General features: G+C 34.7%; 2 protein-coding genes across 4 annotated transcripts; one reads left to right on the top strand and one right to left on the bottom strand.

The window, feature by feature from the left end:
• Window positions 1–3536: 3536 nt before the first annotated feature.
• LOC145068309 (SNF2 domain-containing protein CLASSY 1-like) lies at window positions 3537–10075 on the top strand. 3 transcript variants are annotated; one of them, XM_079015260.1, is made up of 7 exons: window positions 3537–3878; window positions 3951–4039; window positions 5744–5843; window positions 5950–6203; window positions 6295–7731; window positions 7794–7931; window positions 8019–10075. In XM_079015260.1, the coding sequence occupies exons 3-7, from the start codon at window positions 5789–5791 to the stop codon at window positions 9960–9962; spliced, it is 3828 nt and encodes a 1275-aa protein (XP_078871386.1). In that variant the 5' UTR covers window positions 3537–3878; window positions 3951–4039; window positions 5744–5788; the 3' UTR covers window positions 9963–10075. The 3 variants fall into 3 exon arrangements, with proteins under 3 accessions (XP_078871386.1, XP_078871387.1, XP_078871388.1); XM_079015261.1 differs by having other exon boundaries at window positions 3537–3822; XM_079015262.1 differs by lacking the exon at window positions 3951–4039 and having other exon boundaries at window positions 3537–3822.
• On the bottom strand, window positions 10031–12470 carry LOC145068310 (Haloacid dehalogenase-like hydrolase (HAD) superfamily protein). Its single transcript, XM_079015263.1, has 10 exons — window positions 12282–12470; window positions 12075–12206; window positions 11832–11900; window positions 11589–11693; window positions 11259–11313; window positions 11067–11134; window positions 10866–10949; window positions 10642–10782; window positions 10484–10549; window positions 10031–10396 (listed from the first exon to the last, which is right to left on the bottom strand). Exons 1-10 carry the CDS (start codon window positions 12366–12368, stop codon window positions 10118–10120), a joined length of 1086 nt encoding a protein of 361 aa, XP_078871389.1. The 5' UTR covers window positions 12369–12470; the 3' UTR covers window positions 10031–10117.
• Window positions 12471–12905: the final 435 nt, after the last annotated feature.

A 12905-nucleotide genomic window follows, 5' to 3' on the forward strand; every position in this document is an offset into this window, starting at 1 on the left:
TAAGCTTTATATTTGTTCGATTACAAATAAAGTTGGCCCTGCTTTAAAGAGAAAAAGTATGACGTGGGTGTTCTTCAAAAGAAGTTCAAGTGTGTATGTACATGTGTGTTTTCTTGTGTGTGTATGTGTGTGTGAGAGAGATAGAGAGTGTGTGTGTGTGTGTGTGAGAGAGAGAGAGAATATGTGGACCATTTATTTATTTATTATGATAAAATAGTTAAAAAAGAAAGAAAAATAAAAAAAAAATAATATATTAAATGTATAATAGTCTTTTTAATTTGGAAATGGACAAAAAAAGGCATGCAAACTTGCTGAAAATGACAACCAATCCAAAAGTTGAATGGTTTAGACATTTTTTCTAAAAAAATACATACCATAAGACTTTTTGTGCATTTTTGTCTAGTACTTATGTTTCTTGTAGATTATCGGTTATTGATTTCCTAAAAATTTGATTTAAATGCACATTATTAGAGAAATCTTACCCGATTTTATAAGCATTTTTACTATCTTGCTACCATATTTATAATAGTCTTTTTCATTTGGAAATGGATAAAAAAAGGCATGCAAACTTGTTGAAAATGACAACCAATCCAAAAGTTGAATGGTTTAGACATTTTTTCTAAAAAAATACATACCATAAGACTTTTTTGTGCATTTTTATCTACTATTTATGTTTCTTGTAGATTATCAGTTATTGATTTCTTTAAAATTTGATTTAAATGCACATTATTAGAGAAATCTTACCCGATTTCATAAGCATTTTTTCTATCTTGCTACCATACTTATAATAGTCTTTTTCATTTGGAAATAGATAAAAAAAAGGCATGCAAACTTGTTGAAAATGACAACCAATCCAAAAGTTGAATGGTTTAGACATTTTTTTTTAAAAATACATACCATAAGACTTTTTTATGCATTTTTATCTAGTATTTATGTTTCTTGTAGATTATCGGTTATTGATTTCTTAAAAAATTGATTTAAATGCACATTATTAGAGAAATCTCACCCGATTTCATAAGCATTTTTACTATCTTGCTACCATACTTATAATAGTCTTTTTAATTTGGAAATGGACAAAAAAGACATGCAAACTTGCTGAAAATGACAACCAATCCAAAAATTGAATGGTTTAGACATTTTTTCTAAAAAAATACATACCATAAGACTTTTTTGTGCATTTTTGTCTAGTACTTATGCTTCTTGTAGATTACCGGTCATTGATTTCCTAAAAAATTGATTTAAATGAACATTATTAGAGAAATCTCACCCAATTTTATAAGCATTTTTACTATCTTGCTACCATACTTATAAGGTATACATGTTGGTTAATTAAAACAAGACAAGGTCAGCAAAATGTGTTTAAATGTTATCTAAAGCAATAATAATCAATTTTAAAAGAAAAGTAATTAGAGTTTAAGAATCATGTAACGAATTATTGGAAAAAAAAAAAAAGGTAAATGACACAAAAACACTATTTTTTCACAGAAATTCGATTTTGACACCGTGTTTTTTTGTGTCAATTTTGACACTGTGTTTCCCAATTTGTTATAATTCTGACCACTTGACCGGTTAACCAGGTTACATGCTGACGTGACATGATGACGTGTCAGTTTTGATGACGTGGCATGCTGACATGATATGCTGACGTGTCAAAATTGATTTTTTTTCCACAAAAAACACTAAGTTTTCACTTTTTTTTTCGATTTTGACACTAAGTTTAATTTTTTATTTCAATTTTGATACTATGTTTTTTTTTTGTTCCAATCGAACATCATTTATCAAATTTTGTTCAATTTTGTCTATTTTTCATTTGAAACCGTATAAATATATTTTTTTTATTACATTTTAAACCGTATAAACATATTTTTTTCGTTTAAAAACCACATTTTGATTTAAATACAAGGTGTTTTTTTTCTTACATTCAAAGCATTAGTTATATCATGTGAATCAAACTAACCATAAGCTTCTAATAAGATGTAAAAATTTGATGAGTTGCAAACTTGATATCCGAGTTTTGATCGACTACACGCCTCCAAACCTCCAAACACATTTTAAAGTTGCATATTTAATATAAAATACAATTTTTCTATAACTAATACATATTTATACATAAAAATATGGTTTGAGTGTAAAAAAATATATATTTATACAAAACTATGGTTTTTAAATGAAAAAAAAAAACATATTTATACGGTTTAAATGTATTAAAAAAAACATTTATACGGTTTCAAATAGAAAATTGTCAACATTGAACAAAATTGGAAAAAAATGATGTTCAATTTGGAAAAAAAAAACATAGCGTCAAAGTTGAAAGAAAAAATTAAACTTAGTGTCAAAATCAAAAAAAAAATGAAAATTTAGTGTTTTTTGTGAGAAAAAAATTCAATTTTGACACGTCAGCATATCATGTCAACATGTCACGTCATCAAAACTGACACGTCATCATGCCACGTCAGCATGTAACCTGGTTAACCGGTCAAGTGGTCAGAATTGTAACAAATTGGAAAATACAGTGTCAAAATTGACATAAAAAAAAACACGGTGTCAAAATCGAATTTCTGTATAAAAAAAATGTTTTTTGTGCCATTTACCAAAAAAAATGTTTTTTTACTAATAAAAAGTTAAATTAACTTTACATCTAGGCTTTAATATATTTTTTTGTTTTTGATCAAGATTTCGAGAAACACAATAATTAATTTAAAACCTCATATCCAAATGCCCCAGAAGATATGATAAAATCAAGTTTGTTAGAGAATAATAACTCAAACTTATCAATTTTTTTTGCTTATTGCTGTAGTTAAAATAACAATTACTACAACCAAAGAGTCTAATAGTCATAATAGTCACACACAACAACCACTATCAGGGCATCCTAAGCACAATGTCTACCCAATGATTTTAGTGTCGCATTTTCATTTAGTGCAATAGGAATTAACATAATACAAAAGGGAGTAAGGGACTCAAACTATGACATAATGCAAATTAGATAGCACAAAATGGACATTTGTATATAATACGAGTTTGATCATGAACACGACTAAACCCTTATGCTTGTCCAACTGTGTGACAAAGACAACTTATTCTATTTGGCAACCCAAGTTGTACGTAGCAACCACACTGTCTAGCTTGCCTGATCAGTTTTGCTATACAACTAGAGGCACCTGAAACCTTATTATTTTTTCAAAAACCAATCTTATGAGTATATATACTTATATTTTGCCTGTTTTAGTTCTCTCGTAAGAAAATTATACTTACTATCAAATAACGTTGTTGTTTTTTTTTTCATGAAGTAGGCACCCACATTTCTTAACCTAAAGAGATACAAACTTCAATGACGAAATGGTGGTATTTTCAAATTAAGAGACCCAATTGTAAATTTTGTATTAAATGTCAAGGATCTCTCTAATGACCTCACGAGTAACAAACAACAAATCTGAACCGTTCAATTTGCTCACAACTACTCCGTAAGTAGGCCCCACCTACTTGTACGCTTTTTACTTTTTACAGCACTCTTTCTGCACTAGCCACGCTGCTCCTTTCCCAAAGATTTTCCGCTCTCGTTCTCCTTGGATTTTCGTGCCCCCTCTCTCTCTCCGTGTATGTGTGTGTTTCATGCACAGAAGATATGAGAGCGAAAAAGTAGACAAGACACTCCAAACCTCGAGATTCACTGATCAGAATAAAGATAAAAATGTTGCACAAATTTCTTTGTAATTTTCTCTTTCCTCTCACCCAGTGATTCTCTGTTAAGTATCGATTCCCGTTCTCCGTCATCCGTGCACTGATTCGCCCGATTCTGATGCTACTTCAGCATTCATAAGCGTAGGTTTCCAGTTCTAATTATACTACAATTTGAGTTTGACCGGTTAATTATTAAGGTGATTTAGTAGCAATTGCTTTATTTTCAAGTAGGAATTTGTTTTTACAATACTAATTGTGGTATCTAACAGCTTCTCAATAGGAATCACCACTGATTCTTATATGTTTTGTTCGTTCGTCATCATCGTCGCACCTGCGTATCTTAAACGCCGGTTTTCAGGTTTGATCTGACTGGACTGTGTGTGTTTTAGTGGAAGACTGTGTAGTTGTTGAATGATAGCGTAGCAATTGCTTTTGTTTCCTGCAGGAACTAGTTTGTCAATACTACATGTGCCATCTGTTAGTTTTTCAATTGCAATAGCTATTGATTTCTATTCGCTGTCGTACATGCACTGCTTTTGTTAACGCTTCTTGTTAAGTTCAATTTGATTCATCTTTTGGTTCCTGGAAGATTGTTGGAGTTGTGGACGTGAATTAGTAGCAATCGCTTCCTTTCTTCCAGGAATTAGTTTTGTTATACGTCGTTTTCCAAAAGGAATTAACATCCGTTCTTATCCATCTTCGTTCATTCGATGCTTCACCGGACTGTGATGTTTGTCCAGCAGCATTGTTACACCTACCTATCTTAAACTGCCGATTTTCATGTTTAATTAAACCCAAACTTTGTGTTTTCTTGGAAATAGTTGGACTTATAGAAGAGACTTCGTAGCAATTGACTTGTCTTTCTTTTTGCACCAATTGTGTAGTCTGTAAGTTTTCTGATTATGCGTATCAGCGGTTTGATAACTGTCCAACTTAGCATGATCTGATTTTCTGATTTGTTTCTCTGTTCTTATTGATTAGGTGAAGTTTGTTTTTGGTGGTTTTGTTTTTATTGACTAATGCATTTCCTTGTAAGTATATTCCCTAAAGGAAAATATGGATAATAGTTTTGTGTGTGTAGTTGTTAAGTGTTACTTTCGAGTAAAAGAAGAAAGATCCAGATTTCATATGCCAGAGGAGAAAAGGGAAAGAAAAATACATTCTGTGTTTGATGAAACATAATATCTTTTTGTTGGAAGTTACATACTTGTGCAAAAGTTTTACTTGTTTTATTCTTTTTTCTTTTTTAAGTGAATACAGCAACAACTACTTCACTTTTTCTTCTTACTCTAAAAGACAAGAATATCTTTTTTGCATCTTAGAATCAGTCTAACATGCAATGTAAAAATTTTCCTTTTTTTCCCAAATTGACCAAGGACAAAAAAATGATAACGCACTTTTTAAAGGAGCACTGGAGTAGGAAAGAAGAAATAATCTCTTCCCCTTATATAATTAATATTAGAAAAAGAAGATGGATATAAGGCTTGTTTCATTTGTCTTTTAATCTTTTACATTAGGAAAGTACTACAAACTCTGGGACTATGATGCAAATTGTTTCTTCTGTTTATTCTTGCCACGTATGCATCGCATAAATTATGACGTGTAAATCCTACTCCCCTTGTTCACAAGGGTAGGCATAAGTTTATAGATGTACAAAGTTATGCTGCCAATTGCAAATTTATCTAAAGAAAGACATGATTACCTGTCATGGTATTCATGGTGAAATGGATCTTCAGATAGTGATATAAGTTTGCCTTTCATTAAATTTTGATTTTTTGCTAGAGTTATATCTCAATCACGGAATGATGTCTCCTTTTCTGCAACAAAACTGCTAATTGACCATTATTTTGCTGGAAACAATGATGCTCAATGGTCGAATTATGAGCTACAACTACAGACAGAGTGATTAATAAAAAAAATTATTACCTTTATGTTATATTTACGTAAATTATAATTGTTATACGTATAGCCAACTGCTATACACATGACAATGTCTTTGTATGGGATAATGCCTAAAAATCTAGATCTCATCAGCTGATGCTAATTCAATTATAAATTGCAGGTAGACAAATTCTCAAAGTTTCGCTTGGGCTTGTGAAAAGGAATCATGAAGAGGAAGTATGCTAATTTACACCAAAACACACATAAATTTGATTCACTACGTAAGATACGGATGTTTTTATAAATATCTACATATTTACGTTTGTCTTGAACTGAACTGTGTTTTCTATTTAAAAGTTGGTAATGTCTCTTCTTATATGCAACCAGCTTTTGAAGCTTACTGGTGTGGTTCATGGAAGTCTGTGGAGTGCTTAAGAATCAGAAATGGAGTTGTTAGCATGTTAATCATAAACGAAGGAGAGACAACTGAAGAAACCCTTCCCATGTCAGACCTTCGAATAAGGTCAAGAAAAGCAAATTTGGCTGATTGCACTTGCTTTTTAAGACCTGGAATAGATGTTTGTGTGCTCTCTACTATTCCATCAACAGAGGAGGAGTCAAGCAATGAGAACCCAAAACCTGTAACTTGCTTTCTAGTCAAATCAAAACCATACTATTCTCTTTAAGAACACACACACACACATCTATGAATTTTTACTTATACTTTTACAGGTCTGGATTGATGCTAGAGTAAGCTCAGTAGAAAGGAAGCCTCATGAGGAAGATAAATGCGTCTGTGAATTCCATGTGAGCATCTACATGAAGCAAGGTCCTGTTGGGTTGATCAAGAAAGCGGTTCATAAAGAGACTAAAATGCTAAATATTGATCAGATGTCCATTCTTCAAAAGCTTGAAGGGAAGCCTTGTGAAAGTAACCATTATCGTTGGCATCTTTCTGAAGACTGCAATTCACGTCGAATATTTAAACTATTTACAGGAAAATTCTCGTCAGATATCTCATGGTTAATTGTTGCGTCTGTCTTCAAGCAGCTTGTTTTTGATGTGAGATCAGTCGACAACCAGATAGTGTATCAAATTTGGGATGGTGATAGTGAGAAAAGTTTCCCAAATTCTGAAAATCATTCAACTGCTGTTAACTTCAAACTAGAAAATGGAAATTCAATTCCTTTCCTTGTCCCCTTTATAAAACCCCAAGAGGAAAAGAAAGCTATTTGTGGTGTGGATGAATTTGCTTCATCATCCTACTTTGACCTCATGGGCTTACGCAGGTCAAAGCGTAGAAATGTCCAGCCTGATCGCTATTTAGGTGATGATGACGTGTCAGAAGCAGAAGTTGATTTGTCTCGTGTTGGATTATACAGACCAAACAGTTCAAAATACGAGCAAGTCCCAGTGGCATTCTCCATCCAAGATGATCATTCGTTCACAGATGAAAATAAATTGGAATATTTCAGGAAAGTATATAAACAAGAGGGTTATCTTGGAAGGCAGAATGATACTAGCAAGTCAAAGGAGGTGAGAACAGAAGTTCCTTACAAACAAGATCCAGGAGAACACAAACAAAACCACAAACACTCTAATTCTATGGCTTCTCAATCTCACTCATCAAGGCCTTACGTATATGCTGATTCTTATAAGCCTGGAGCTTCTGATGATGAAGGAGGTGATATTAATATTAGTGACATATGGGCTAAATACTTTAGCATGCAAGGTTCTTCCAAAATTCATAGAAAGAAATACAAAGCTCCCCAAATGGACTATGATAGTTTAGGAGGTGGATTGTGGAAGGGGAATATAGTTAATAAACGAGGTCGTAAAAAGCGAGGCTCTTCTGGAAAGGAGAGTATCTATGATTCAAGGACTTCTTTTAGGAAATCTGTTTGTGCTAGTGTTTATAGAGAACTAATGAGCAGATGCATGAGGAATATAGATAAATCCATCAACATAGAACAACCAGCTGTGATTGACCAGTGGAAACAGTTTCAGTTGGGCAAATCCTTGGAACTAAGGGAGAATAATCAAGTACCTTTGAAAGAAGAAGAAGAAGAAGAGGAAGAAGAAGAGATGACAGAAGAAAAGGAACTTGAAATGTTGTGGAAGGAGATGGAATTAGCACTCGCCACAACATATCTTATGGAAGAAACAGAGGTGTGTTATGTGTATATACCTTTTTTCTATGTGATATACTAATATTCCAGTTAAACTTTCAGGGTTTAAATGAAATGCAAAAATCTAAGAGCCAGGAGCCTAAATGTCGACATGATTACAGACTCAATGAACAGTTTGGGATTATCTGTAGATTATGTGGTCATGTTAGATCTGAAATAAAAGACGTCTCACCCTCCTTTGTAAGTTAAACTTGTGAATCCCTGGTTGTAAGTTGTTAACATATAAACATTTTCAATATTAATTGTGTTTCTTGTATGAATTTACAGTTACCAGGTGTAGTCTGGACACCTAGCAAAGAAACCCGAACAGAAGAAGATGATTCAGAGCAAAACACACAAGATGCAGACACACGCCTTGAAATTGCATGTCGTCCTGCTTCATCCAACATGTCTGTATCAGATCAGAACGAAAATGTGTGGGCCCTGATTCCCAACCTTAGAGACAAACTACGGTTTCATCAAAAAAGAGCGTTCGAGTTTCTGTGGAGAAATCTAGCTGGCGATATCATACCTTCAGAAATGGAAGCAGCCAGCAAGAGAAGAGGCGGCTGTGTCATTTCCCACACTCCAGGAGCCGGGAAGACATTGCTTATAATATCGTTTCTTGTTAGCTACTTGAAGCTGTTTCCCGGGTCCCGCCCTTTGGTTCTGGCTCCAAAAACAACTTTATACACGTGGTACAAAGAAATCATTAAATGGGAGATTCCGATTCCGGTGTACCAAATCCACGGTGGTCAGACATACAGAGAACAAGTTTTAAAAAACAAACTGAAACTGGCTCCCGGCCTTCCCCGAAACCAAGACGTGATGCATGTGTTAGACTGTTTAGAGAAAATACAAAAATGGCTCACAACTCCAAGCGTCCTCTTAATGGGCTACACTTCCTTTCTAACACTTACACGTGAAGATTCAAACTATGCTCATCGCCAATACATGGCCAAAGTCCTTCGCCAATGTCCTGGGATTTTAATTCTCGATGAAGGCCATAACCCAAGAAGCACAAAGTCAAGACTAAGGAAAGCCTTGATGAAAGTCGACACCCCGTTACGTGTCCTTCTATCCGGTACTCTTTTCCAGAACAACTTTGGTGAATACTTCAACACGTTGACATTAGCCAGACCGCGTTTCGTCAACGAGGTCTTGAAAAAACTAGACCCCAAATTCAAGAGTAGAAAGAAAGGTGTTCTTTCGAAATTTTCACTCGAAAACAGAGCAAGAAAATTGTTTGTTATTAAAATAGCAGAACAAATCAACTCAAACGTTCAAAAGGACAGACAACAAGGGTTGAACATTCTAAGAAGCTTGACGAGCAAGTTCATCGACAATTACGAAGGTGGAAGTGCTGAAAATCTTCCTGGTCTGCAATGTTACACTTTAATGATGAAGTCCACCACCATTCAACAAGAAATCTTGCAAAAGCTTCAAGACAGGAGACCAGTGTACAAAGGCTTTCCTTTAGAGCTTGAACTTTTAATCACACTCGGGTCCATACATCCGTGGTTGATACAAACCACAGCATGTGCAAGTCAGTATTTTGAACCAGCAGAATTAGAAGCCCTCAACGGACTCAAATTTGACCTCAAACTCGGGTCCAAAGTCAGATTTGTGATGAATTTAGTCCCTCGTTGTCTACTCAGAAAAGAAAAGGTCCTGATATTTTGCCACAATATTGCTCCAATGAATCTATTTATAGAAACATTCGAACGATTTTATGGGTGGAAACAAGGCGTTGAGGTTCTAGTCCTTAAAGGAGAGCTGGAGCTATTTGAAAGAGGAAGAGTGATGGATAAATTCGAAGAGCCTGGAGGTCCTTCAAAAGTCATGTTGGCTTCCATCAATGCATGTGCTGAAGGAATTAGTCTAACAGCAGCTTCACGAGTCATCTTATTGGATTCAGAATGGAATCCTTCTAAAAGCAAACAAGCCATTGCTCGTGCTTTCCGCCCTGGACAAGACAAAGTGGTTTATGTCTACCAGTTGCTTGCAACGGGGACTTTAGAAGAGGAGAAACACAGCAGGACTACATGGAAAGAATGGGTGTCGAGTATGATATTTAGTGAGGAACTGGTGGAAGATCCTTCTCATTGGTCAGCACCCAAGATTGAGGACGAGTTGCTTAGAGAAATAGTGGAAGAAGATCGAGCTTCACTGTTTCATGCCATTATGAAGAACGAAAAAGCCTCCAATATGGTGGTTAGAGGTAGAGAGTAATTACTAATTACTAATTTAAAATATCTCCTTTATGTTTTCTAAATAAACTGTGGTTTGGACTTTGGGACTTTGGCATATATATGTCTATTTAATAAAGATTTGTTTTTTGTTAATTTACAAAAATTTACAACAAGAATTTATGGGAATAATCTCGATCAGTAGATGGTGTCGATTGTAAGTCTCCTTCTTGGAGGTGTTTTCTCTACGACTTGCTTTTGTAGTTCCATGAAAGTTGACCCTGTATGCGCAAAAAGTCTCCTCAGGTTAATCACCGACAATTCATTAAAACTACCAACCGCCAGGTCAGCTTGCACCAGATCGTACGCTGGATGTGCACCAATAAGCCCAACCGCCATCATCGTGCAGTTGTGAGCTGCAGTTATACCCCGTGGATCATCTTCAAATACCACACATTTCGATGGCTTTCGATCCAACTACAAAATCAGTTAAAAAAAATCACCATTTTGAAATAATCAAAAATGTTTTTATATTTATTACTTTTATCAAAGAAAACTAATTACTTTAACTGCAGCAGAAAGTAATCTGTGAGCCATGGAATCCATGCCATCTTCTTCCGTTACTATTGCCTATAGTATAAAGTATAAACACCGAAATATTTGGTGAGTCAGCCAAGATTTAAAAAGACATGCTCACAAAAGTGTAAAATATATATATGTACCTGGAAATATGTCATGAGCCCCATATTTTCCAATATTTCAACCATGACTCGCCTATCAAGACTAGAAACAACAGCACAAGGGATCCGGGCGGTTGATACTGCATCCAACCACTCTTTCAGGCCTTCCAATGGTTCTGAAAGCTGATCAAGAACCACAAAACATGATTTTGAGCCATTCATTCATTCATATGAAAGACACTTAATGACTAAAGAAAAGAGCCGACCTTGAGGAGATTGTTGCTATACAACTGTGAAAGCTTCAACTTTAATCTTTCTAACTCACATGCTTCATCCCCCCACAGCAACACCTACGATTAAGAGTTAAGACAGTTTTAGGAGCAAGTACAGCAAATGGCAAAATAAAATCCAGGAAATATAACAAAATCGAAATCGATTTATGTTTTATATACAAGAAGGGATTAAACCTTATGTAAAACATGATCAGGAGCACCATGAAGCAAAAGCCTATGTACATCATCAGGGATCTCTTTTCCTACATTAATAACATAAAAGTGAGCATATGTTACCCTAAAAAAACAAACCAAAAAGGTGCAGGATTAAGGTCTCTAAATAACACAATTATCACCACACGCAATTAAAAAATCATTTCTACATACCTTCTTCGTGTGCAAGTTGTTTCCAAGCGCTCAATTTCAATGCTTGAGTACCAGCCTGGTCACCATAAACAAATGCATTTCAGAAGTTGGCTAAAACCACTTGACTAAAGCAATAAACAATAAGTTGTCATTTGTATAGATATAAAGCATTCAACTCGGTTTTTATTTTTTGATCGGAAGTTGAGACTTGAAACTGGGAATCAAGTTCAAAAACACAACAAATAGTTGCATATATGTTTAGTAAGTGTCGTTCAATGAAACATGTACCATGTCATCGTTAACAGACTCCAGAAAACCTTGCAAACATAAATCATAGATTCGCAAACTTACCACCACATTGTCCCATGAGAAAATAAGTCCATAAGCTTCATCAGGCTTCATAGCATATCGAATTCGTTTCAGAAAACCTTCTTGTAGTCGATCATTTAAAAAATCCTGCAACCAAAAAACCCATCATCTTCTTAAACACTAGCTATCTGAATCAAAGTCTAATGAGCATCAAATTTTCATTTCACAAGAAATAGGTTTCATTTTGAATTACTAGTGAAGGCTAAGAGACAGTGTAGTGCTTACAACATCAACTTTTAATGGTCCATCTGGTCTGAATGTCTCAAAACCTTCTCCATATTCAGCTCCGATTGCCTGTAATCGTATAAACCCCATGATTACAACTCAAGAATTTCCAAAAATCAAAACCCAGAAACCCCAATTGGATAATTTTACGAGTAGCCCCCAATTCGACAAGATTATACCAAAAAGAAGCGGTGAAAATCAAAAAATACCGATAGGGTTGCATATTGGATACAAAAAAGTTACCTCTTCCATAAAAATCTTGGTTGGTGTGAACTGGAATCCATCAGGCGGCCCGTTTTCTTCGGAGCCATAAGAACTTGTAATCACGTTCTTTCGATTACGTTGTTGCTCAACGAAGCTCGAACGTTGTAAGCTCTGTAAAACACATAAGCTATAAGCATATATGTATATACGAACAAACATAATAATCGAAAAGATTAGAAGAATCACCGGTAATCTGAGCTTAATGGGGAGGTGGTGTGGAAGAAACGAAGAGTGGGTGGTTGGAATCAGCCGGAAACCAAAAGCCGATTCCATGGTATCGATTTTGTGAGAGTTCGTGTGTAAGAAGACGATGAAGTAATACTCTATTTGCCCTCTGTTTTTATGGTGCCATTTGGGGGCTGGATTGAACCCGGCCTTTTAAAAATACCATTTATTAGGTTTGGATTTGGGTTGGTCAAAAATATCACATTTGGATCAAATGATGAGTCGGAATCTTGGTTTTATTCGTATATGCTGGCCTCACAATGCTTTTGCTTAGTGAATATATATGTAATCATGTTTCAGGGAAAATGATTTAGAGGATAGCTATCTCTTATACGTGTTCATATATTAATAATTTTTTTGTACATAATAAAACAACTAACTTGTTTTAACTGTTTAAATTACATCAATATTACCGGCTAATATTTGTTTTAACCGGTAACTCAAAGGGAAAATAACTTAGAAGGGTAACTATCTCTTATACGTGCTCACATATTGACAATTTCTTCTTTTTTGTACATAAGAAAGCAACTAACTTGTTTTAACTGTGTAACATCCCAAAAATCATGACCAAAAATTTCGTTTTTA

This window comes from Lactuca serriola, chromosome 8 (assembly GCF_051521515.1).
Source record: "Lactuca serriola cultivar US96UC23 chromosome 8, Lser_US96UC23_V15, whole genome shotgun sequence".
NCBI lineage: Eukaryota > Viridiplantae > Streptophyta > Magnoliopsida > Asterales > Asteraceae > Lactuca > Lactuca serriola.

What these genes read in the sequence shown, in the direction of transcription:
- LOC145068309 (XM_079015260.1), top strand. Translation starts at nt 5,789, where the DNA reads ATGAAGAGGAAGTATGCTAATTTACACCAAAACACACATAAATTTGAT. An exon ending in GCAATGAGAACCCAAAACCT is followed by an intron (nt 6,204 to 6,294) that starts GTAACTTGCTTT and finishes ATACTTTTACAG; the next exon opens with GTCTGGATTGATGCTAGAGT. An exon ending in AAGACGTCTCACCCTCCTTT is followed by an intron (nt 7,932 to 8,018) that starts GTAAGTTAAACT and finishes ATGAATTTACAG; the next exon opens with TTACCAGGTGTAGTCTGGAC.
- LOC145068310 (XM_079015263.1), bottom strand. Translation starts at nt 12,368, where the DNA reads ATGGAATCGGCTTTTGGTTTCCGGCTGATTCCAACCACCCACTCTTCG. An exon ending in TCTCATGGGACAATGTGGTG is followed by an intron (nt 11,314 to 11,588) that starts GTAAGTTTGCGA and finishes TATGGTGACCAG; the next exon opens with GCTGGTACTCAAGCATTGAA. An exon ending in ACAACTTGCACACGAAGAAG is followed by an intron (nt 11,135 to 11,258) that starts GTATGTAGAAAT and finishes TTATTAATGTAG; the next exon opens with GAAAAGAGATCCCTGATGAT.